The 24110-nt window shown below is 54.3% G+C and overlaps 2 protein-coding genes across 3 annotated transcripts; one reads left to right on the forward strand and one right to left on the reverse strand.

Moving 5' to 3' along the window:
• The first annotated feature begins 1924 nt into the window (after nucleotides 1-1924).
• Nucleotides 1925-11506, forward strand: Sytl1 (synaptotagmin like 1). Its single transcript, XM_021160832.3, has 15 exons — nucleotides 1925-2070; nucleotides 3557-3785; nucleotides 5190-5338; nucleotides 5568-5643; nucleotides 5719-5764; nucleotides 6813-6900; nucleotides 7123-7217; nucleotides 7384-7497; nucleotides 7601-7767; nucleotides 8030-8126; nucleotides 8416-8574; nucleotides 8814-8892; nucleotides 8994-9093; nucleotides 10946-11151; nucleotides 11298-11506. Exons 2-15 carry the CDS (start codon nucleotides 3595-3597, stop codon nucleotides 11435-11437), a joined length of 1707 nt encoding a protein of 568 aa, XP_021016491.1. The 5' UTR covers nucleotides 1925-2070; nucleotides 3557-3594; the 3' UTR covers nucleotides 11438-11506.
• A 192-nt stretch (nucleotides 11507-11698) lies between these two features.
• Map3k6 (mitogen-activated protein kinase kinase kinase 6) lies at nucleotides 11699-23676 on the reverse strand. 2 transcript variants are annotated; one of them, XM_021160543.3, is made up of 29 exons: nucleotides 22970-23676; nucleotides 21396-21535; nucleotides 21276-21299; nucleotides 20847-21037; nucleotides 20556-20724; nucleotides 18918-19024; nucleotides 18329-18499; nucleotides 18109-18221; nucleotides 17582-17741; nucleotides 17221-17383; nucleotides 17031-17138; nucleotides 16884-16933; nucleotides 16715-16810; nucleotides 16511-16598; nucleotides 16299-16432; nucleotides 15872-15999; nucleotides 15488-15624; nucleotides 15114-15219; nucleotides 14784-14941; nucleotides 14481-14673; nucleotides 14257-14395; nucleotides 13801-13957; nucleotides 13506-13682; nucleotides 13159-13264; nucleotides 12829-12991; nucleotides 12631-12743; nucleotides 12474-12547; nucleotides 12130-12206; nucleotides 11699-11954 (listed from the first exon to the last, which is right to left on the reverse strand). In XM_021160543.3, exons 1-29 carry the CDS (start codon nucleotides 23310-23312, stop codon nucleotides 11864-11866), a joined length of 3876 nt encoding a protein of 1291 aa, XP_021016202.1. In that variant the 5' UTR covers nucleotides 23313-23676; the 3' UTR covers nucleotides 11699-11863. The 2 variants fall into 2 exon arrangements, with proteins under 2 accessions (XP_021016202.1, XP_085695000.1); XM_085838874.1 differs by lacking the exon at nucleotides 11699-11954 and having other exon boundaries at nucleotides 11964-12206.
• Nucleotides 23677-24110: the final 434 nt, after the last annotated feature.

The raw sequence follows: 24110 nt of genomic DNA on the forward strand, positions 1-24110 counted from the left end.
TCCTTGCACATGCACTTTCTAAGAATCTAGGGAGTTCACTCAGTGGGAGAAACCTAGGAATGTTCTTTCTTTCTTTCTTTCTTTCTTTCTTTCTTTCTTTCTTTCTTCCTTTCTTCCTTTCTTCCTTTCTTCCTTTCTTCCTTTCTTTTTTTTGAGACCTCTGCGTAGCTCTGGCTGTCCTAGAACTTGCTGTATAGACGAGGTCAGCTTTGAATACAGAGATTTGCCTGCCTCTGCCTCCCAAGTGCTGGGATTTAGAGGTGTGCACCAGCCTAAAAATGATTTATTAACCAATTTAGATAAGGAAAAAGAAACTGAAAATAAGACAGACGAACAAGTGAGGGTGAGAGTCAGAGAGTCAGAGCTCAGAGATTGGGAGCCCAGGCTGTTCTTCCAGGGGATGGGGAACCCCCAGTCCCAACATGGTGCCTCACAACCATCAATTAAACAAGAGAGGCCTGGGACTGGACAAAATGCCTCAGGAGTTGCATGTTCTGCCACGGTTGCAGGTATGACTCCCAACTCCCACATAGTACCTCATCCCATCTGGTACCCTGGTTCAAGGGATCCAGTGCCCTCTTCTGGCCTCCACACGTGGCAGACACACATCTAATGCACAATAGGCAGAACAGCCATACACAAAATAATAAAAACATTTTGAAGCAAGCAAGCTTGAGGGCCAAAAGCATGCATGGCTCCGAGGAGGGGAAGGCACTTAACCACCAAGGCTGATAAGCTTAAGTTCAGCCCCTAGAACTAAAAAGTGGAAGGACAAACTGACTCCTTCAGGGTCCTCCGACCTCCACATGCACAACACAGTATGCACACTGAGAAAGCGTAAAAAGTTATTTCAAAAACGGGCTGAAGGCCAGGTGGTGGTCGTGCATACCTTTAAGGTGGACTCTGAGTTGGAGACCAGCCTGATCTACAAAGCAAGTTCCAGGACAGCCAAAGCTACAGAGAAACCCTGTCTGTGGGGAGGGGGAGGGTGCTGAAGAGATGACTCAGCACCTAAAAGCACCTTTTGCCGAGGACCTGGGATCCCAAACACCCACATAGCAGCTCACAGTCATCTGTAACTCCAGTTCCAGAGACTGACACCTCCTGTGGCTCCTTTGTGTGTCAGGTGCTCATGTGTTTCACATACATTTATGAGTCAGGGCATATATGCACATACATAAATCTAAAAAAGAAAAGACTTAGAAGCAGCTTTCAGGGCCTAAGTCCAGATGTAGATGGCTAAGAAGATCATTGTCCCCAAATCTGTGTACTCATAAGACCCAAAGGGTCTCCTGAGCAAGATGGGCTTCTCAGCCGATGAGCCAGGGCCCTTCAGATGGAAGGGGCCCAGGGTGACAAATGAGTCAAATAGCTGTTCTGTCTGTGAACATGGATGGTCAGAGGGGCTGGAGTGGCTGTGAGCGTTGATCTGTTGGGGAGGGGTCACCTGCTGCCACATGCTAGCTGTGCCAGGCACCTGTGCTTCTCTTCAGGTTCTACTCTCCAGTTTACATGGAAGGAAATTACTGCTCAGATCAAGAGAGGTTAGGGAACCCGCTCAAGACCACACAGTACTAGATCTGGGCCTCATCCAAGGCTGCCTACTGGCAACTCTACAATTCTCCCGTTACCACGGTTCTTAGAAGTTTCTAACTCTGCTTTCAAAGCAATTGTCTAGCAACTCTCTGCTACCCATTCCACAGATGGACCAACCAAGGCCCCGAGCTAGCCCTGTAGGTGAGGTTTGCTTTAGTTCCTGGGTAAGTCTGGTACATATAGTACAGTCAGGCCCAACCACAGGGGCCCACAAAACTGGCCCTGGGTTCTCTGACAGCTGTCATGGGTGCACCCAGTGCACCCTGAGGAGCTGCAGTCCAGGCCCGGTTTTGCACCAGGCCCTGCTGAGGTGTCTCCTCCTCCTCCTCCTCCTCCTCCTCCACCTCCTCGGGACTGGGGCAGCAGCTGCTGGGCGAGTCAGCTTTAGTCCCCACAGCCTTTCTAGTCTCTGAACTGTCTTCCTGGAGAGCTGGAGTCGCCTTTGAAGTTGTCTTCCCTACTGGACCCTTACAGGTAACACACCCAGTGGTCTAAGGGACAGGCACTGCCACCTGGTGTCCTGACCACATTCTGGTACCTCAGGAGTTTGGGCGGAGTGGGGGTGAGGTGTAAGCAAGATTATGACTCTGGCCTGCCCAGATACACATACTAACTTTCAATCACTAAAGGGTCCCTGTCCCACAGTGTTAGTACAGGGCAAGGGACACCTGATGCTTAATCTACCTCTGAAAGAGATACAACTTGAGGTAGAGAGATCCTGGCCTTGTATAGGCCCACAGCCCAGACCAAGCCAACCTGTAAGACAAAGCCAGGCAGTTTTGCCAAATGTCTTCCACCTTCACTCCCATATCTGGTGGTCCCCGGGGGTACTAACGTACACACCACAAGCCAGCCAGCCTGGGCTGGCTGACCACACAGGAAGAAATGCACATACCCACACGGCACTGGCTCCCAGCAAGTCACTGCCCACAGCAGCGACACTCCTGTAAGACTCTGTAGTATCATAAGGCGACACAGCACTCAGGGACAGATGCTCTGTTTTACCTTGGCTTGCAGACATGTCTACTAACGCAGCAGGACAACAGGACACGGCGATGCTCATACACCCCGCCATAGAAAAGTCCCAAGCTAGCTTGATACCAGCACCTCAAGTACAGTAGTTCAGAGAAAGTCACGAGAGAGAGAAAGGGCTGGTGGGGAGGAATCTCAGGCAGGTAGCCTCAGTGGAACTGGGTGCTACAGGAGTCGGGGGAGGAAGTTGGGGTGAGGGTTGGGGAGGAGGTTGCCTCAGACAGGAAGGCCAAATGGGCCAGGGCAGGGTGGAGGGAGGCAAGGGCAGAGGCAGGCTGGGTAGAGGATAAACATGAGCGGTGGAGAGGGCTGTGCATGCATCCACATGTTTATGCAGGTATATTTTTGCATTTTATTAAGACTCAGGTTATGTTGTGTGCAAAATATTGGCTTTGAGGGGAGTGAGCTATCCTGAGTTTCTAGTAGTATGCAGCAGGTTAGACGGGTAGTGTGTGAGGAGATCCAGAGAGACCTGTGGATACGCAGGGACTTATTCTTGTATGTGAGTGCATACTTGTCCTCAAAGTGGGCATACTTCGTGCAGGTTTATGGGCATACTGTGCGCAGGGTTAAGAATTACTGTGCTGCACAGCTCTTGGGCATAGGTCTCTGGGTATGTGTGCACAGTCCCTTCGTGGGGGTGTGCGTGCATGTAACTGTCTTTGTCTAGGTATCTGGAATGTGTGTAGAACAGTGGGTACGTGTATCAGTGTGTACTGTCTTGCAATACTCTGACATTCATCCTTAGGAGCATGCGCATATGTGCATCTCTTGCAGTGCATCACTTACACCCCACCTCACCTTGACCTGGCCTTCCTTTGCTTGGTCTTTATTACTCCTGCATACGCTTGGGAGACAGTCGACAGCTGGCTTCAGGATGTGAGCTGCACATTTGAGAGATACCAATCAGCCCTTGGTTTATCCACAGGAAGCTACATATGCCCAGCTGGGGCACAACCCCAGCTGATGCCCCAGAGAGGCCACCCATCTCAGGAGAGGCTTTGGGCCCTGCCCTCCCTCCCCATGGCACATGGACCAGGATCTGAAGCTGAGGGGTTGCTGGACCTCAGCTTCCTGACAGAGGAGGAACAGGAGGCCATCTCTGATGTCCTCAAACGAGATGCCCACCTGCGCCAGCTGGAGGAAGGGCGGGTCAGGTGAGACGGGACAGCCATCAGATAGAAGGAAGGGATTCAGGGTCCTTGGATGCTGGTGGTTGGGTCTGGGTGGTTCTTGGCGCTACCTTTTGGTCTCCATTGACCTTGGCTAGCTCAGAGCTCTTCACTTCTCTCAAACCTGTGACAGGTCCCTCCCTAGCCTCCCTGTCTTTGGGTTTTTCTACTCTGTCCGCCACCTTGGGACAGGATACTTTGTTGGACAGATACTGCCTGTCCTTAGTACTACCCTTCTGGACTCTCCCTCAGCCCTTAGAACCTAGTGTCAAAGCCTTTAAGTGTGCCCATAGGTCACCCTGATCGGTTCCTGGCAGCTCCCAGATATACATAAACCTGCTATAGCCACGAGAGTGTCCCCTAATCCCTGAATACTTTTGACTTCCAAGACGAAGATATTTCGTCTCCCCAGAGGAGCAGAAGTGGCAGAGGACCTCAAGAGTGACAGCTGTGTAACCTTGGGCAGCTACTTTGACCTTGAACCTCCCCTTTCTCCCCTGAAACATCAGCTAAGGGGTCAGGGAGATGGTTCCGTGGGTAAAACGCTTGCTGCATAGGCTTGAGAAATGGAGTTCATATCTCCAGCACCCACATAAATGCCAGGGGTAAAGTGGCCCACTCACTGCCCCAGCACTCCGGCAATGGTGCTAGGGAATTGCTGGAGCAAGCTGGCTAGCTAGACTCACGAAAGCACTGAGTTTGGAGCTTAAGTGAGAGACCTTGCCTCAGTATATAGGATGGAGAGAGCTGAAGATGAGCAAGTTCAGTCTCTGACCTCCACATGCGTGTGACCACATACATGGGAGCATACAGGCATGCATACCATGCACACGTGACACGTAACGTGCAAAATAAACTATCAGGCATGGCCCACGATAACCACTTGATGAACAGCGATTACTATGCTGCTCAACCTGGAGAATCCCAAGTTATTCCTTCAAGAAATGGTTCACTGGGCTGGAGAGATGGCTCAGCGGTTAAGAGCACTGACTGCTCTTCCGAAGGTTCTAAGTTCAAATCCCAGCAACCACAGGTTGGCTCCCAACCACCCATAATAAGATCTGATCCCATCTTCTGGTGTGTCTGAAGATATAGTAAATAAATCTTAAAAAAAAAAAAAAAAGAAGAAGAAGAAGAAGAAAAAATGGTACACATGTCAGCGCCTCTGGGGAGTCTTCCTGGATTCATCCCCACAGAGCCCTTCCCTCCATCACTCAGCTTGTCCAGTCTGGATTCTGTCTCCTGATCCTGTCTCCTTAGTAGTTTGAGTGGCTCCCGGACAAGGGTCCAGTGTGATTTGCTGTTGACTCCCTGGTCCTCGGTCCAGAGCAGGTACCAGGAATGTTGGTTAGTTGAGTTGTGACAGCTGTGTCCTCTACTGTCATCTAGCAAGCTCCGGGCCTCCCTGGCAGACCCCTGGCAGCTGAAGATTCTGACAGGGGACTGGTTCCAAGAAGCCCGTTCCCAGAGGCACCATCACGCCCATTTTGGTTCTGACCTCGTCCGGGCTTCTATCCGAAGGAAGAAGAGCCCGAAGGGTGAGAGGAGACCCTAAGGCAGGGAGGGCGAGCCCGGGAAACCAAGGGAGCAGATCATAAATGGGCAGGACTGGGGTCAAGTCCTGGCTGCCCCCATACCGAATGTCTGAGTGGCCCTGCCTGTCTGCGGGCTCTAGGAGGTGGAAGGGCATCTATGTATCGTGTGGGTCATGGCCAGTATGGGGCTTCCTGAGAACGCAGGCTCACAGAATCTCTCACCTGAGCCCAGGGGACCAGGCTCTGGGGAGTGATGGTGAAGCAGAGGCTGCTGGGGAAGACACCATTGAAGGAGAGCCGGAGTCCAGGTGAGGAGGCAGCACATAGAGGAGCGGGGGATGGGCAGCTGCCCAGCCCTGAAAACTCTGGCTCCCTCCTTCCAGGGTCTCCATAGAGGTGGCAGCTCCAGAGAGAAACACTGAGACCCAAGTGAGTACCCAGAGACTCAGTTAATAGCAAGGGCACTGTGGTTCCGAATGGGGGTGAATGTGCTGGTGAAGGAACCCCGCTACGCTACGGGGATCAGGAGACCTGGACAAGTCTCTTCTGTCCCTGGGCTTCACCAGCTTCTTGCTCAACCTGCACCTAGCTGGCATTTGTAATTCCAGCTCATAAGAATAAGGATGTAGAGGCTGGAGAGATGGCTCAGTGGGGAAAGAGTACTAACTGCTCTTCCGAAGGTCCTGAGTTCAATTCCCAGCAACCACATGGTGGCTCACAACCATCTGTAGTGGGATCCGATGCTCTCTTTTGGTGTGTTGTACTTACATAAAACAAATAAGTCTAAATAAACAACAAAACCAAAGAATAAGGATACACGCAGGGCCTGGTCATGGGGCGGGTTGCCCCTTTAATCCCAGCACTTGGGAGGCAGAGACAGGTGGATCTCTGTGAGTTTGAGGCCAGCCTCCAATTTTTAACAACTCTAGAGTTTCAGAAAGCCAGGGCTACACAGGGAACCCTGCCCTACGCCGCCTTGAAAAACAAACACAAAGGATGTAGCTCAGTTGATAGAGTGTTGGCTTAACACGCATGACGCTCTAGGTTTGGTCCCCAGCCACCACATAAACCCGGCATGGTGGTGAACACCTTCGATCCTGCTTCTCAGGAGGTAGAAACAGGAGTCCAAGGTCATTGTCAACCACACACAAGGTGTGACGCCAGCTTACTACCAAAAAAAAAAAAAAAGGTGGGGTTGGACTGAGGCAGGTGAGGCCAGGGACTCAGATGTTGGGGCCCCCACCAGCTGAGCCTAGGAGTCAGGCAGGCCCGGCAGGAGAGACAGGCCTGGGATGCCAGGGTGTGAAGTACAGGCTTGACTGGTCCTGCAGCTGGTAGGTAGCCCTGCCCTGAGGCAGCCCTACTCCAACACCGAGTGAGGTGAGCAGGCTGGAGTCTTTGACCTCTGACCCCAGCATAACCCTTGGTCCCTTTCTCATTAACCCCCACCGTGACCTCTACCCTCTGCTTTCCTCAGGGGCCAGATTTGTCCTCACCATATGTACCCTCAAAGGCTTCCGAAGGTCAGGAGGAGGAGCCCCAGGACCAGGAAGATGAGCTGCAGGGTAAGCTGGGGAACCTAAGAGGTTGAGGGGATCAGAGGCCATTTTTAACGACCTCCCCCACAACCATCTTGTCCACCTTCCTCTTCTTCCTGGGACCCCGACTTGGCCTTCGGGGACAACTCTAGTTCACCCCTGGGGCCTGAAGCTGACAGGTGAACCCTCCAGATTTGCTTAGGGACAGATAGGAGAGGGGCTCTTTCAGCAACTTGTACCCCATTCCAGCCCCTGGCGAAGGGGGTGTGCAGGTGGCAGAGGCGGACCCAGAGCTGGATCCTGAGCCGAAGGCGGAGCAGGAGTCCCGGCCAACTCCAGCCCAGGTAGGCGGGAGTAGCCAGTGGCTGTTCTCAAGACCGGGAGCGGATTCCAGACTGAGAGTGTACCTGCCCTGGGGGTGGGAACCGTCGGTGAATGACCCCCTACCCCCACTCCCCTGCAAGGTCCAGGGAAGTAAGAGGGCGCCCCTGTCGCTTCTCCCCTCTCCAGTCCAAAGCAACCTCCAAGATCCTGGAGAATGGAGAAGAGGCCCCGGGGCTCGGCCCCTCTCTTGACCGCATGCTCAGCAGCAGCTCCTCTGTGTCCAGCCTCAATTCCTCTACGGTGAAGAGCTAGGGAGGGGCTGGGAGCAGGGAGAGCCCAGGCAAACCCCATTGTAGGAAGCTTCCCTAAGGGGACCCTGATCATCCACTCGCCCCGCCCACAGCTGAGCGGCAGCCTGATGAGCCTATCCGGGGAGGCAGAGGCAGGCACGGTGCAGGTGCGAGGCTCGGTGCTCTTCTCGCTGCGCTATGAGCCTGGAACCTCTGAGCTGCGAGTACAGGTGATCCAGTGCCAGGGCCTGGCTGCTGCCCGGCGACGCCGCTCTGATCCGTGAGTGCCTACGTCACAGGTGGGCTGCAGGGGGCCTGAGCGGCGGGGCTCCATCACCCAGCCTACCACTTAACTGCTTCCGGGCTCAGTTTTCTCTTCTTCAAAATGGGCGCAACAATATGATTGGGAGGTGTCTTAAATTGGATACCTGTTAATTAACATTCACCCGGGCGCTGTGTTCTGGATGGTGACTAGGGAAGACCCCAGAGCTGGACAAAGCTCTGGAAGGGCCTTACCTCCAGCCTTCACATCCCTTGCCCAGCTACGTGAAAAGCTACCTCCTCCCGGATAAGCAGAGCAAGCGCAAGACTTCAGTGAAGAAACGGAATCTGAACCCGATCTTCAATGAGACTCTGCGGGTGAGGCATCAAGGGTTTTGTCATCCCTGCAAATGAACAGGGTACCATTTTCAGTGGGGTGAGTGGCAGAGGCTGCCAGGTTACTTAATTTCCCTGACGGCCCCAGGAGAGTAATGCCAAGACAGCTAGTGGTTAGCGCAATCCGAAGCCCCACAACTTGTGCTAGGACCCCAGTTAACCCTGCCTCAGGAGTCCATCCTGGAAAGGAACCTGGGGAGACCATCTCCGGCTAACAGGTGAGCCACAGCGACGCCAGGGCATGCCTCTGAAACTCACCTCCTGTCCCCAGCACTCTGTCCAGCAGGCTGATCTCCCAGGCCGCGTGCTGAGCCTGTCCGTGTGGCACCGCGAAAGTCTGGGTCGTAACATCTTTCTGGGAGAAGTAGAAGTGCCCCTAGACACGTGGAACTGGGACTCTGAGGCTACCTGGCTCCCCCTGCAGCCTCGGGTAAGGGCTGGTGTGCAGTCACTGATATTCCCACAGGCCCACTGGACCAAACACCCAACGGACCGGTTTGCAGAGCCTCACTTAGCCTCATACTGATACCATTAGGCCAGGCTTGCCAGCCAGGGCACCTCTTCTGGGGAGCATTGCCATTGGACTCCTCAGTAGAGGCCCTGTCCCCAACACCCTTCTCACATATGATCCTGTTTCTCTCCTGACACACCCACTCCCCGCCTTTTCAGGTTCCTCCATCTCCAGATGAGCTTCCCAGCCGTGGACTGCTGTCTCTGTCCCTTAAGTATGTCCCTGCCGGCTCAGAGGGTAAGTGACTGCCAAGTGAGAGCTTAAGTTGGACTGGCCCCGAGAGGTGGGAGACCCACCTGCTCTGTGAGGTGGTAGTCTGAACTGGAGTGTCCCCACAGGAGGAGGACAGCCTCAGAGTGGGGAGTTACACTTCTGGGTAAAGGAAGCTCAGAGCCTCATACCACTGCGACCAGGATCCCTGGACACTTACATTCAATGGTGAGAGGCCGCCTAAGGCATCAGTCTCTTCTGCTCTTGACCTCTGACCCACCTGTCCCCCCAACCAAGATTAGCGTGGCAGAGGTGATGAGCCAGGCAGGGGATTGGAGTTGGGGGCTGGGGCTGGGTATCCGTTGGTGGAGTTGCTGGCTTATCATGAAAGAGGCTCTGGGTTGATCCCTGACAACCTACATAAACTAGGATTGGAGGCGGGAGGATCAGTTCAAGGTCATTAAGGTTACATGAGATACACAAGATCCCTGTCTCAAAATAAAAGCTTAGGCTAGGCACAGTGGCCTGTTTTTGTTTTTGTTTTGTTTTGTTTTGTTTTCCCGAGACAGGGTTTCTCTGTGTAGCCCTGACTGTCCTGGAACTCACTCTGTGGACCAGGCTGGCCTCGAACTCAGAAATCTACCTGCCTCTGCCTCCCGAGTGCTGGGATTAAAGACATGCGTCACCACTGCCTGGTGGTGGCGTGCATTTTTAGTCCCAGCACTGGGGAGGCAAAGGCAGGTGTGTCTCTGAGTTCCAGGCCAGCCTGGTCTACATTGCTAGTTCCAGGTCAGCCCAAGCTACATAGTGCAGAAGCCACAGAGGAGACCTTGTGTAACAACAAAATCTGAGTCGGGGAACTAAGGGGCTCTATGTGGTTAGGGTTTCTATTACTTTGATGAAACACCACGAACAGAAAGCAGGGTGGGGAGGAAAGGGTTCTACAGTTCCACACTGTAGTCCATCACTGAAGGAAGCCAGGGCAGGAACTCAAACAGGGACTCAAGCAGGAACCTGAAGGCAGGAGCTGATGCAGAAGCCACAGAGGAGGGCTGCTCTCCAAGGCTTGCTTAGCCTTGCTCAATCAGTACTTAATGAAATGCTCTACAGGCTTGGCCACAACACGACCCATCTTACGGAGGCATTTGCTTAGCTTATTCGCTCCTCTCAGAGGACTCTAGCTCAGTGGTTCTCAACCTGTGGGTGGCAAACATCAGATATTTACAGTACAAGTCATAACAGTAACAAAATTACAGTTACAAAGTAGCAATGAAATAATTTCATGGTTGGGGGGGGGTCACCACAACATGAGGAACTGTCTTAAAGGACCACAGCCTTAGGGAGGTTCCACTGCTCAAGTTTGTGTCAAGTTGACATTAGCCAGCATAGGCTGCAGTCTGCGGAGGCTGTGCACCTACTATGCGCACTATGATGCAAAGGCCACAAGGGTCCTCCTTGGAACTCTTGGAGGGACAAGCTATGGGGCTTGGCTCTGAACTTGTGAGTCAATGGTTGGTGATGGTAGTTGTCTTTTAACATGCTGGGGACTGACCGTAATGCTTCAGTCACCCTAAAGTTCTACCACTAAGCTACACCCCAGCTCTGTGGTTTTCAAAGTAAGTCTTTACAGAACCTCTAAAAGTGTTTCTGGGTGCTTCAGGTGTTGTTACCTCACCCTCCAGAGTGAAACAGAGTAGAGCGCTCTGAGTGGGGCTCCCGTCCTGGCTTCCTTTCTGTTACTCTATATCAGAGTAATATTATTCTACTCTGCAGAGTGGTCAGGGCTTTGGAAACTAAAGGGGAGGGCAGGGAATACTGAAGGTTATTGGGCCAGAAAATAGCAGAATTGCATTTCAGAGACTTCTCTCTAGAATCCTGCGAACAGTTATCAGCTTCAAGTAGGAAGCCTTAAGAAAAGATTGGTGTAAGAGGGCTAGAGACCTGATCTCAGGCCGGGGCCAGGGAAAGGCCAGGGAACACGGCCATATGAAAGGACAGGACATGGTATCTGGCTGGCTCAGGGAGGGAGTGTCAGGGGGTGATTGCCTAAGACCAGCCCTCCTTTATTACCCTGTCGCAGCTCAGTGCTGCCTGATGACAGTCGGGCCAGCCGCCAACGCACAAGAGTGGTTCGAAGAAGTCTCAGCCCTGTGTTCAACCACACCATGGTTTATGATGGCTTCGGGCCTGCTGACCTACGCCAGGCCTGTGCCGAGCTCTCCCTGTGGGACCATGGGGCCCTGGCCAGTCGCCAGCTGGGGGGCACACGCCTCAGCCTTGGTACCGGTGAGCAGAGCAGGCCCTTGAGGGGAGCCAAGCTGGGAGGTTCGGGATGCTTGGGCACAATGCATAATCTGGGACCAGAAAGTTGCTCTTGGGACCCGAGGTCTCCAAGGTAACAGTAGCCTCCACTTTGGCTCACCCACATCCAGGCAGTAGTTATGGGCTTCAGGTGCCCTGGATGGATTCCACACCGGAGGAGAAGCAGCTGTGGCAGACACTCCTGGAGCGGCCCTGTGAGTGGGTGGATGGCCTTCTGCCCCTCAGAACCAACCTGGTCCCCAGGGCATAGCCTTGTCAAACCCCTCTGTGGACCCCCACCTAAAGCACACCCATGGCCGGAATCAATAAAGTCTGTTTACAGAGCTACTGACTGTTTAACTGGGTATGAAGTCTGGGTAGTAAGGCATTAGCTTGAAAGAGCCCAGGAAATGAAAAAGGGTCACTCAGACATGGAGACCTCAAGGGGCTTTTCATGGACGCTCCCCATTCCCCCCCCCCAACACCCTTCTGAAGTTGCCAAGACAAGCATGGTAACAAGTGTTCTGTTTAATAGTCTATGATTGTATGTAGTGTCCTTTGGGTGCCTCCCTAGTCAGTTCTACCCATTGGGGTTGGGCCTGGTCCCTGTAGTTGCTCCTGGGTTCTAGGACAGGTGTGACCAAAGCTGTTTGTGTCTTCTCTGTTCATCCATCCATGTCTATGTCCTTTGATGTCATCACTCAGCGTCCCGGAGTCCTGGGGTGACCGATGTGGCTCCTGCTCGCTGTGCCAAAATGGCTCTCCAAATTCGGCATACCATCCCTCCCCTGGGGACATCAGGGATCAATGTAATTCAGCCAGAAGGCAGCCCATGCTCTCTCTTTAGGAACCATTATGGTTTTCAGGGAGGAATCAAAGGCAGGCCAGACCCACAGGGCAGGGGATGTCCTGATATTGCTAGCAGGTGCTATATGACTCATCCCTAGAAGGCCCAAGACATACCTGATTCTGGTGTAGACTAGATCATCTTGAGTGGCACAGGTGAGCAGGGTTTGAAGGGTGAAGCTATGACTCAGGAGCTGGTTATGAACCGAGAACCACAGAAACAGGGTAAGATCAAGCTGCACAGAAATACAACTAGAAACTCGGGTTCTTGCTTCTAACAGAACTCTCAGGCAGGCGGCCCCCTTGTGGCCTGAGTTTCCCCATCCCTATAATGAGAGGTGCATACTAAGGGTTCTTCCAGTATTGAGCATCTTTGCAGCAGTGAGAAAATTTGAATAGCTGGAAGACAGAGGAGATGCCTTTGGTGGGTGGGTGGCGGGAGCCAGCTCACACTCACTCACCGTTTGGATAGTGGCTGGATCTACACTCAGTTCCTGTAGCCACCGCACCAGGTTCTGGTCCTTCGGGAGAGTGGCTGTCAAAAAGGCAGGTGATGAGGGAGGGCAAAGGTGTTCTCTGTGGCCATACCTTCACCATTTCCCAGTCAAGTCGGCTCACCTGGGGTCTCTGAAGCTGGGGCATACTTCCTGGTCTCTGCATGCACCCGATTCAGGGCCTGTTGCACCAGGGCCTGGCACTCACGTTCCTTCTCAGCCAGAAGGTCCCGAAGCCTGTGGGAAGGTAGGGGTGGTAGAATGGAAGGGCCTGCAGATTGAAGCCTCTGCAGTATATCCGGGTGATTCCAAAAGGCTTCACCTGTCAGTCTCGGCTCGCAAAAGGCCCAACTGCACCATCAACGATGGGGATCCCTGCTCTGGTGGGAGCTGGCTCTGCAGTGCCTGGCTCTCCTGAGGTTTCTGCTGGGACTCCTCTTTACTCCACTCTTCTGACCTCGGTGAGACCGCTTTCTTCTCCGCCTCTACCAATTTGAGTAGACTGAGCTCCAGGTGGGCGCGGCGCCCGTTTAGGACCCCAGACGGCCAGGGAGAAGGGAGGGCCGCTAACTACCAATTTTATGTTCGCCACGCCCCCAGGGCCACACACCCCGCCCCGGCCGGCCGGCCGGCGGGATCCAACCCCACCTACCCGCGTCCAGCACCGCCAGCGCCGCCCGGACTGCACGGCTGAGCAGCGAGTCCAACACGAACATCCAGTGTGGGCGGATCTGGCGTCTGCGGAGGATCTGCTTCACCTGGGGAGGGAAGGAAGGCGCGGTTGAGACAGTTGAATCTCAAACAGAGGTGGGGCTTGAGTTGCAAAGCCCTAGAAAGTCGGCTGCAGTCTAAAAGAGGTGGGCGGACTTGGGGTCAAGGGTGGGACGGGGAAGCCAGGACTGGACATGCGTCTTCCTGGAAGTCATAGAATCCTGGAACATCAAGATCTTGCTCACGGCCTGTTACTGCACAGCCCTAACTTCGAGATAGCTTCCTCACCGCATCTGGAAAGGCGAAGAGCGGCCCCTTCAAAAGCGCAGGGCCCAGGCTTTGGGCCCGCAGCTGAGCTTGCAGGGCCCGCAGCTCCTGGGCCAGCTGCCGGCGGTTAGGAGTGTGGATTTGTGCCCCAAGGCACCGAAGCAGAAGTTCCACATGATTCTTGCTGAGTCGAGAATCCTAAAAAGAGGGGACGTCCGTGGATGTTCGCATCCGCAGTCGACAGAGATGCTCGCCGGTGGACTATAAATCCTTATCCCAGCTCAACCACCAGGGGGCGCTGGGGCGGGCCGCCCACCTGTTCCTGTTCCAGGAGATTCTCTGCTAGTGTGGGCACCTCCTGTTCCAGCACCGCAGCCAGCATGGCCCGGCGCTTGCTCTCCTGGTGCAGCAGACTCAAGCCTGAACTCTCTTCTGGGGACGCGGGTTCCTCGGCAGCGGGCTCCTCGGGCACACTGGGCACAATGAGGGGCATTAGATGGAGGGTGGGCAACGCCGTGCAACCAACCACCGATGTTGCAGGGTTTGAATCTTGGCTCTTTTATGCCTACTTCACGGGGATAATAGAAATTAAGCCCATCTGGGGGTTGGCAGAGTGAATGCCCCCGGCATCTGGGAGAGGGCAGGAGGTAGTAGATACGGTCCTTGGAAGTGGTCAGGGTGTTTGCGACCCAGGGAGGCCTTTTTCTGGAGGAAATTAATACAACGGCAAAAATAGGTGAAGAGAACCCACTCCAGGACCCTAGGCGCTCACCGGAGCTGACTGGTGTCCCCATAACTAAGGCAGCGCTTTGGGGGGCTGGGTGGGTGCTGAGAGGGTGCCTGGGGCCTTGGGAATGTCTGAGACTGTGTGGCTGAGTCAGCTGAAGGACTGGAAGCACCGGAAAGGGCGCCTGAGGGAGGAACAAGCTGTTAGTCTTTTCGCCTCGTCAGCCCCTCTCCCCTTCACTAGGTTGCCCCCCTCCACCCTCATAGCACCTGAGGGCCTGGGAGTATGCCGAGGGGAGCCAGGGCTGCGGCTCCTCTTCCCTGGCTGAAGGAAGGAGTCTCCCAGCAGCTCTTGGGCACTGGCTCGGAGGCGGGGATCCGGCTCAAAAGTTCGGAGGAGGAAGGCTTGGGCCTCAGCTGACAGGGAACCGGGCACGGGTGGATGTACCTTGTACATGCCCACCTGCGGAGGTGGGGCAGATAGGATAGATAACCCCACGATCAGATCAGAGGTGCTGAAGGCCCCATCTAGCTCCGCCCACCCTCCGTAGGCCACACCCCAGAGAGACTCGCCTGAAACATCGCAGCCTGAGGGCTCCCTAGTTCATGGAAGGGCGGTCGACCTGTGGCCATCTCGATTACAGTGCAGCCCAGAGACCAGATGTCAGCTGCCTTCCCATATCCTCGCGGGCCCTGGTCGATGATTTCTGGGGCCATATACTGCAGAGTCCCTAGACCACGAATAGAACAACGATGCAGGGTAGGCTTCCATGTCTCCATCATCCACTGGCCATCTGCACACCTAGGCCCTGTCACCTGCCAAGCTTCCATCCTTCATGCTAGGCTGTATGGCGTTCAACCATCAGGAGGGTTCTGGCCTGACGCTATATCGTCATCCATTACCTGTGAAAGTCTCCGTGCACGGTGTGATGCCTGCTAGCCGCTTAGAGGTGCCAAAGTCAGAAATCTTGAGCAGCCCGCTGAAGGTGTTGATCAGAACATTGTCTCCCTGATTGAAGAGGACACTGGGATTGGGCTCTGCTATAAACCAGACCCCCCCCATCCCGAGACCCCCAAATCTCCTGATATTACATCCTGAGCCTCTATGAGTATATAGGAGCTCGTGTCTGATCTTCCACAGACGTGACTTTTTCGCCTTTAAGGGACCTCTTTGATAGGTCCCCCACCCTCTGCAAAGGTGTGCTCTCTCCGGCCATTACTGCCAGCTTCAGTTTGGTACTGTGTCTCCACACACCCGGAGCAGCCACAGGGCTGACCTTGATATCTCTGTGAACGATGCGGTTCTCATGGAGGTAGCTGAGTCCTTGTAGGATCTGACGTGTATAGAAGCTAATAGTGCTCTCGTTGTCCTTTAGGGGTCCCCACACTGACCTAAGCAAGGAGGACAGGCTGCCTGGGCAGAGACAAACCAAGTTTATAATTGATGTCTGCTTACTCTACCTACCTACCTCTGATCAAAGCCCAAACACACCCATTCCCATGACCCAGTCTTCCATCACCCAGTGAGCCCTGTCAGCTAATTCTAGGTGACACCCACACACGCTAGAGTTCATTTCCCCTCAGGGTTTGCCACCCTGGTCTGGCTCCATTCCCACACCCCACACCTCAGGTTTCACTCCCCTCCCACTCAGGGCTGGTACCTCCAGGCACTTCCTCCATGAAGATCTTGAGGTAGCCGTCCTGGCTGGCTGAGCCCAGATAACGCACAATATTCTTATGACGAAGTCGTTTGTGAAGAGCGATCTCTTCATGCAGAGGCTGAGAGAATCTGGGAGTGTCGAGGAGAGAGCAATGGGTAGATGTGAGCAGAGATAACCTCCCACGGTCCTGTACCATGAGACCATGCCCCCAGATCCAACACCCCCGCCCGCAGACCTCTCTTATCTACTATAAGGGCCACCACCCCTAGTTCAGCCATTAAACAGCTCTTTCCATGCCCACAATCAGTCAGTCCTCACATTTCCTCAACAGACAGACAGACAGACACACACACACACACACACATGCTTACCCTGTTTGCATCTACCCTCCCGAGCCCCCAGACCTTTGTCAACCAATACACCCCACCTGCTATCTCTCTCTGGGATCTCCTTGATGGCGATTCGTACCCTCGTGTGCCTGTCTCGGCCAGCATACACCACCCCATACGTGCCTCTGCCCAGCACCAGCCGCTCACCCGTCTCCGAGTATTCATAATCAAACTGTGGAACCCAGAGCACACATTTAGCAGGGACCCTTCACCCCTCGCTCTCCTCCAACCCCCATTTCTGCAGCCTCACCTCCAGCACCTCCCTTGCGCCTTCTGCCTCCTCAGTAGGCACCGAGGAATCTGGATTCATCACCAAGACCTGAATTAGGCCACAGAACCTGAAGAGGGGAAAACAGCTGGAAGGGGCGATCTGGCCAGGAACCATCCCCCAGGAGCACCTGGTCCGTTCCGTCCCCTGGGCATCCCAGCCCCAACTCAGAATGGTTGAGCACACCGCTGGCAGCGCTCCACACTGGGAAAGCACAACTGGATGTCCTGGGCCGGAGGAAGTGCGTACAGGAAGCAGCAGCGCTGGTCCAGCTTGGAGGTGCTAGGGAAGAAAAGAGGTCACTGAATGCCAGGCTTGGTGGCACAGGAGCTTGCCGGAAGGTTCAGCCTCTCACCTGATCCCACAGATGGAGGTGACTGGGAAGGTCCAGCTGGAAGGATCCTCCTGTGAGAAGAAAGGGGTGGAGGTTGTGGAGGCGCTGGGACTAGAGAGGATAGGAGAAAGAAATGCGGATCAGTGAGTAATGGGTCTCAAAGCTCACCTGAGTCTCTGGCTCCAGCAAACTTAGGGTCACTGCGCTCATGGGGTCTGTTCCCTGAATCTCAAGCCTGGCAGGCAGCAGGACCTTGTTTATCTCCAGCACCAGTACCTGTAAGCAGTAGCGGGGAAAGGGATCGGTCATAATGTGCATGTCCCTGGGCCCCTGGGTCCTTAGGCCCCACTGCCCTCACCAGGCACTGGTCCTCCTGAGGAGGAGCCATCTTGAAAGGCTGGCAGGATTGTAGCAGGAAGTGGAGCCAGAAGTGAGCTCGAAGCGGGGGTCCTCCCGAGGGCTCTGGTGTGGGTCTGAAATGCTGGTACAGTAGGAAAGTCTCCATCACGGAGACCAAGTACCTAAATGCACAGACAGCCTTGGCCTCAGCTCAGCCTAGGAGCCGGCTGCATATAGTCAGGATACGGGCATCACATACCACGAACAGAGGGGAACACGGGCACTGTCTATCTATCGTAGTGATGTCAAAGTACTGAGGTCATGGCTTGGGGAGGGGTGCCAACGGGCATGGGTGCAGGGCTGAAGAAGGGGCTGCCTACCATATGGGGGCATTAAGCTTGTACAGTTGCTCTGCAGCCAGCACCACCTGGATGGGGTCGTTGGCAAGAATCTGGGCTCCCAGGTAGAATCCCACATCCCAGTAGTACTGCATCTTCTCCACACAGCCTTTGCGGGCTAGCAGGCAGCCCAGCTTCATGCCTGGGGGAGGGTGGTGTGGGCTCAATTGAGTGTAGGTCCCAGAGTGAGTAAGGCTCAAGTGTGGGTCCCACTGTGGCCCTCACGCACAGGAGTGTGGATATGAATGTAGATCTGGTAGGTGTGGCAAGATCTCGGCACTAAGAGCCTAGCACAGGGGAGAGCTAGGGCACAAATAGATGTGGGATAAAGTGTGACAACCGGAAGTGTGGGCTTGGGAAGAGAGGCATTCAAAGGCTCCTGAGACCTCAGACCTCAGGCACCGATCAGTCTCGAAGCCCACTTTGAGTCAGTGCTTTTTCCCGCCCAGGGCCCTTTCCTTGCCCTCTGGAGCCTGTGCAGGGTGCCGTGGGCTAACAGCAGGCCTCACCAATCAGCCGGAGCTCCTCAGAGTCTTCAAAATGCTGCCCGGCTGCAATGAGGAGAACAGCTGCGTTGATGCCTGAGTGCAGGCTGGGCTCCACATCAAACGCCTTGCGGTACCTGGAGTCGGGTCGGGCAGGGGATGCCAGGCTGAATGGATGCCCGCAACCCCACCCTTCAGCCCCATCGCTAAGCCCTCTCTCTACACACGCTCTTATGTGAATTACCAGTGATAGGCCTGCTCCAGGTGCCCGGCATTTTGGAAGCCAGAGCTGAAGAACATGTCCTTGTAGATACGACCACACATGCAGTACAGATCCGGAGCCACGGGACCTTCATACTTCACCAATGGCAGCAGGACAGCCAGGGCTTTCTCCCGGTCCCCAGGCCTGTTCCTCCTAAGGCAGAGGAGCATTCACTGAAGACTTGTCTGATGGCTCTGACCCACCCAGTCCTGGGACCCAATAGACTATAAACGGAAGGGACCCTTCTGGGGTCTTACTATTAATGAGCCTCAAATTAACACTAACCCCGGGAAGCATTGATCTCTAGAATTAGTGACTCCAGATGGAAGGGATTTCTAGTTGCAACCAACTCTAAGGAGTAGCGACCTTGGACAGCTATGACCCTATCAAGGGGATCCCACCTCCTCTGTCCCCACCATGCATCCTTAGCCCAGACCAACAGGAACCTTGTGACATTAGGACCCAGGTTAGCAAGATACCCGAGGAGCAGTGGTTCCAGACTGCAGCGCTCTTGCTCGGCAGGTCACAGAGACTTCCAAGACTCTGACCCAAGCCATGCCCCACTACCCACCTGTTGAGGGCAAATGTGTAGTGAAAGCAGACATTGTGCTGTTCAGCCACATCACAGGTGGGCAAAGCCTGCAGCGTCTCCACCAGCTCAATGATGGCCGAGTAGTCCTGTGGGAGACAACGTGCAGCAACTCAATGAGCCCTTGACAATAGGAAAGATCGGTAGCCCGAGCTGCCCTAGAACTCTCTCTGTAGACCAGGCTGGCCTCAAACTCATAGATCCACCTGCTTCTGCCTCCAGAGTGCTGGGATTAAAGACCCGCACCATCACTGCCAGCAGAAATCACTTTTCTGCTTGTTTTTGAGATGAGGTTTCTCTACATAGCCCTGGGTGTCCTGGAATTCACTCTGTAGACCAGACTACCCTTGAACTCTCAGATGTCTGCCTGCCTCTGCTTACTGAGTGCTGGGATTTAAGGCAGAGGTAACTACTGCCAGTTTGAAGGAAATTTCTACTACCCACAACCTGAAGACTTTGCACACCTCCCTCCGGCCAAGCAGATTTACAGACCACACCTTCCTGGAAAACCCACTATGCATCCCACATTGGGTGTTTCTAACCTCACCAATGCCCTGTGAGGCAATGACCACATCATCCCTCAAAAAGAAGGAAATGTGGGCTGAAGAGATAACTAGCAGCAGTTAAGAGCGCTGGCTGCTCTTCCAGAAGACTGCAGTTCGGGGTCCAGAACTCACAACAGGAAGTTCAAAACCTCTTTTAACTCCAGTCCCAAAAGATCCAACACTCTCTCCTGTCTCCCACAGGTAACTGCACACACAAGGTACAAACCCTAACTCACACACACATATATACACACAATTAAAAAAATAAAATGCATCTTTAAAAACAAACAAACAATAAATCCAGGTGTGGTGGCACATGCCTTTAGTCCAAGGCTTAGAAGGAAGAAACAGGTGGATATGTAGGTCAGCCTGGTCTACATATTGAGTTCCAGGCCAGCCAGGAATGCACAATGAGACCATGTTTAAAAAATAATGATGATGATGAAACAAATAAGAAAATTGAGGCGGGCTGGTGAGATGGCTCAGTGGGTAAGAGCACCCGACTGCTCTTCCAAAGGTCCAGAGTTCAAATCCCAGCAACCACATGGTGGCTAACTACCATCCGTAACGAGATCTGGTGCCCTCTTCTGGAGTGTCTGAAGGCAGCTACAGTGTACTTAAATATAATAAATAAATGAATCTTTATAAAAAAAAAAAGCCGGGCGTGGTGGCGCACGCCTTTAATCCCAGCACTCGGGAGGCAGAGGCAGGCGGATTTCTGAGTTCGAGGCCAGCCTGGTCTACAAAGTGAGTGCCAGGATAGCCAGGGCTACACAGAGAAACCCTGTCTCGAAAAACCAAAAAACAAAAACAAAAAAAAAAAAAAAAAAAAAAGAAAATTGAGGCTCAGACAATTTACTTAAAGCCACTAGCGAGGCTCAGCCAGGAGCTGCACTTGTATCTATCTGTCATACAATGGTCTCTTTCTTAGGTTTACACACAGGATTCCTTGAAGCTCAGACTGGCCTCAGACTTGCTTGTAAACAGGATGACCTCGGACTCCTGCCCTTCCTGACACAAGCACTTGAGTGCTGGAGTCATATCCTATGTCATGGCCTCTCCGAACGCCACACACCTGGACATCGCGGTATGACAGCAGCAGATTCATGACAATGTCAGGGCTCAGCAGCTCCACGCTGTCCAGCCTCCGCTGCAGGCGAGCCAGTTCCTGCCTCAGCTGCTGCCCACTGAATCGCTCCCGAGCCTGCCGGATATCCTGACGAATAGTCTCCCGGAAATAGCCGCTGATACCCAAGACCAGGAGAGAGAGAAAGAGAGAGAGAGAGATGAGCCTGCCCCTCAGCCCCAGCACACTTTACCTTCATCATTCTCTACCTGGTACCCCCCTCCCCGTGAGCCCCATTACCAAGAGTCTGTGGGTGTAGCCTCCAACAGACGGACAAGCCGGCCCACCAGGGGAGTGAGGAGGGCTTCAGTGCCCGCCCCAGCCTGTACTAGCCCATCTGCTATGCCCCTCAGGAGGCCTGCATCGCCACATAAGACCCGGCCAGTGGCTGTCACCACATAAGGAATCAGTGTGTAGCTGCCAACACAATCCTGGTGGGAAGAAGGCAGCAATTAGTAGCGGTCACACATAGGTCAGCACAGGGTTAGAGACGGACGGACTGGCGGTTAGTACTGGTGAAGATAGGAATAGAAGAAAAGAGCCGCACGTCACAAAAGGATGCTACATGGTGCTGAGGGTCACACTGATGTCAGAGACAAATGAGGAGGCTAGGAAGGTTAGTAGGGGTCAGAGGTTATAACGTTGGCATGAGGGGTAGATTCTGCTCACCGAGTTCTTCTGGAAAACATCCTCCTGCAGGAGGCAGACAATCAGATACTGGCATTCTGGGGTGGCCTCACCCCAACCCTGCACCTGTCTTCCCAGCCCCCCAGCCCCCTGGCCACTTACACGAAGGGCCTGCAGATCAGGGAGCTCTGCCTGGGAACAGAGGAGCACGTTGTTGGTCATGCTGAAGCTCTCACGCACGCCGAGGTGGTAGAACAAGGAAGGCTGTGCCAGGGAGCTGCTCACCTCCAGCACCACTACATCTGTGAACACAGAAGTGTAGGCCTGAGCGTGGAAGCCCAGCTCAGTGGCGAAGGAGCCTGGAGATGCATGCCACATCAAATGCCTTGCCTGCACCTCATGCCAAAGTCGGTGCTGCTCTAGAGAGCTTCCTCGAGGTTTTCATAATGCTCTTATTGGTGGTGTTACAGAAGATGCCCAGGGACCTTCATCCCACTGAGAGCCTGGAAGTCCCAGGAAGAAGATAAACGGGGATGCTCCAGCTGGGCACTTCCAGGTGATGTAGGAGACAGGAACTTTGCAAAAAGAAGTCCCATGCTCTGTCTCTTTCTCTGTCTCTCTCTCTCCTCTCTCTCTCTTGTTTTATTTATATGTATGTGTGTGTTGGTGTGAGTGTATGATAGAAAGCGGCATCAGGATCCTCTGGAGATAAAGTTACAGGTGGTTGTGAGCACCCCGTGTGCATGCTGGGAACCTCGGGTCCTCTGGAAGAGCAGCAAGTGCTCCTAACCTCAGCACCATCTCTCCAGTCTTGAAGCCAAGGTCCTGAGGGTGATCTGCATCATCGTGTGTGAAGACAACGTCGTGCTTTGATGTGTGTTTGTGTAGCTTACTGTATCCAGCCATCTTTAAGTGACAATGTCCGCAAGGAAGGGACTGTATGAGTCAATGCTGATGATTCCACTTTATCTGTGGTCTGACCGGGTCAGCCTTCATTTTTAAGCTACAATTTAGCAGATGTCCAGGATACACGGCTCTCTGACTCAGAGATAAACAAATAGGGATGAGGTGGAGCATCCGGGTAGGTGGGAAAGAGAGGAATAAACGATCTTCCAACCTCACCCTTGGACTCCCTGTGTCTCCTCTAGACCCACCCCTGCCCCGCCCATTTTCTTTTGACTCCTAGTCTCCAAATACAATCCCTTTCTCCTATAATCTAGCCCCAAAGAGTTGCCTAAGCACTTCCTTTCCCGCCCCTTTAGCCCCATGTGGGATGTAGTAATTCTAGGATTTATCAACCCCAATCTTGCAGAGATGGCCCCTTGCCATAGACAGAACTTCCGTCTCAGGCCTGATTCACCCTCAAAAGTCCAACGTGAGATCATCCTGAAAAAAAGAGTTCTCCAGCTTAGGCAGAGAACCGCAGCTCTGCCCCTCCCTCAGCTCCGCCCGTCCCCAGCCCCGCCCTTAGAGTTCGCCTGCTCCGCCCCACCTGCTTGGCACCACGCTCACCGAAAGATACTTAAACTCCGGAGCCAGGCCTGAATTCCCAGATCCAGTCTCAAGCCCCATCACATCCATAATCCACTAAATGCCCTGTTGTTACTGCCTTGTCTCAAGTCCGGCTTTAGTTTACCGTAAATTCCCTAGACCTGGTACGCACACCCGCCCCGTCAGGGTTCTAAAGCTCCGCCCCTTGGCCCGCCCAGGCTCAAGCCCCGCCCCGAGTCGCTCACCCGCGTTGTAGAAGGAGTCCAGCGCAGCGGTGTCGCCTAGCGCCAGCGTCGCAAAGGGTAGGCTGCACAGCTGCGGGGGTGGCCGTGTGCCCTGGAGCTGAGCGCAGGCATCGCGCAGGCATCGCAGCGGCAGCGGCTCTGCCTCGGTTCCCGACCCGGGCTCCACCCCGGGCCCCGGTTCCCGGGTCAGCACGTAGACCACCCTGAGAGGCCGGCTCCGCACGCAGCCCCGACCCGTGACCGCAGGAGACGAGCGGCCCCGGCTCAGCGCCTCCGCCAGCGGGTCCTGCCAGCAGCTGCCCGCCCGTTCTAGAACCCCGGCCCCAGGACATGGCCCCGCCATGCGGGGGCGCTCAAGCGCGGGGCCCCGGGCGCGGGGAACCCGGGACAGGGCACGAGGCTGAAGGTGTGGATCCAGTCGGAATCCGGAGATGGGCTGGACGTCCTGTTCCGGAACTCTTAAGTCCAGAAAGACTTCTTTGCTCAATCTTTCACGGTCCTTACAGATCTGCAATCCAGGACTGGGTTCTGGGAATCTGGGGTACCCAGTAATCCTCGGCTCACAGGTCACAGAAGAGTCCTGGGAAGTCAACCGGCAGCGTGCTACACCCAGACTTCTCAAGGGAGCGCTGGCAGTCACTCGGTCCTGCCCTCACATGTAGGCTGGGCCCAGCCCTTTCCCGACTGGGAAAGGCTCCACCCTCGGCCCTGGGGCAATGAGGCTCCCCAGCGGCTCTCCCTCCCTCCTCTCCAGCTAGAACCTCTGACACTGTCCACTTCCGGAACAGCCTGTGCCCCTATTCGGGCCAAACACTGTTGACTGCTTACTGCAGGCGCTCGTAAGACGTGTGCCCAGGCCAGGGATAGGAAACAGGACAGCCCCGCCCTGCTGGGATCTGGTAAATGAATGGACACTGGGCGGGGGAAGGACGGGGGAGCAAAACACTGTGTAGGCGGCACATGTAATGTTCCTGCTGGTAGGGGTCAGAATGTTGACAAGCGCTTTCCTCAGAGCCTCGCTTGCAGTGAAACCTTGTGGACCTTATTGGTCTACCCAAAACTTGACCGTGGAGCTGAAAAGCATTTCTACGGTAAGCTTCCTATCTACCCTTTGAAGGAACTCCAGAAGTCTCCACTTTTT

The sequence above is a fragment of the Mus caroli genome, unplaced genomic scaffold (assembly GCF_978045245.1).
Source record: "Mus caroli unplaced genomic scaffold, Mus_caroli_1 scaffold_6, whole genome shotgun sequence".
Classification (NCBI taxonomy): Eukaryota; Metazoa; Chordata; class Mammalia; order Rodentia; family Muridae; genus Mus; species Mus caroli.

What these genes read in the sequence shown, in the direction of transcription:
- Sytl1 (XM_021160832.3), top strand. Translation starts at nt 3,595, where the DNA reads ATGCCCCAGAGAGGCCACCCATCTCAGGAGAGGCTTTGGGCCCTGCCC. An exon ending in CTGGAGGAAGGGCGGGTCAG is followed by an intron (nt 3,786 to 5,189) that starts GTGAGACGGGAC and finishes ACTGTCATCTAG; the next exon opens with CAAGCTCCGGGCCTCCCTGG. An exon ending in CTGGACACTTACATTCAATG is followed by an intron (nt 9,094 to 10,945) that starts GTGAGAGGCCGC and finishes ACCCTGTCGCAG; the next exon opens with CTCAGTGCTGCCTGATGACA.
- Map3k6 (XM_085838874.1), bottom strand. Translation starts at nt 23,312, where the DNA reads ATGGCGGGGCCATGTCCTGGGGCCGGGGTTCTAGAACGGGCGGGCAGC. An exon ending in GCTACACCCACAGACTCTTG is followed by an intron (nt 20,725 to 20,846) that starts GTAATGGGGCTC and finishes CTTGGGTATCAG; the next exon opens with CGGCTATTTCCGGGAGACTA. An exon ending in TACACATTTGCCCTCAACAG is followed by an intron (nt 18,500 to 18,917) that starts GTGGGTAGTGGG and finishes CCTCTGCCTTAG; the next exon opens with GAGGAACAGGCCTGGGGACC.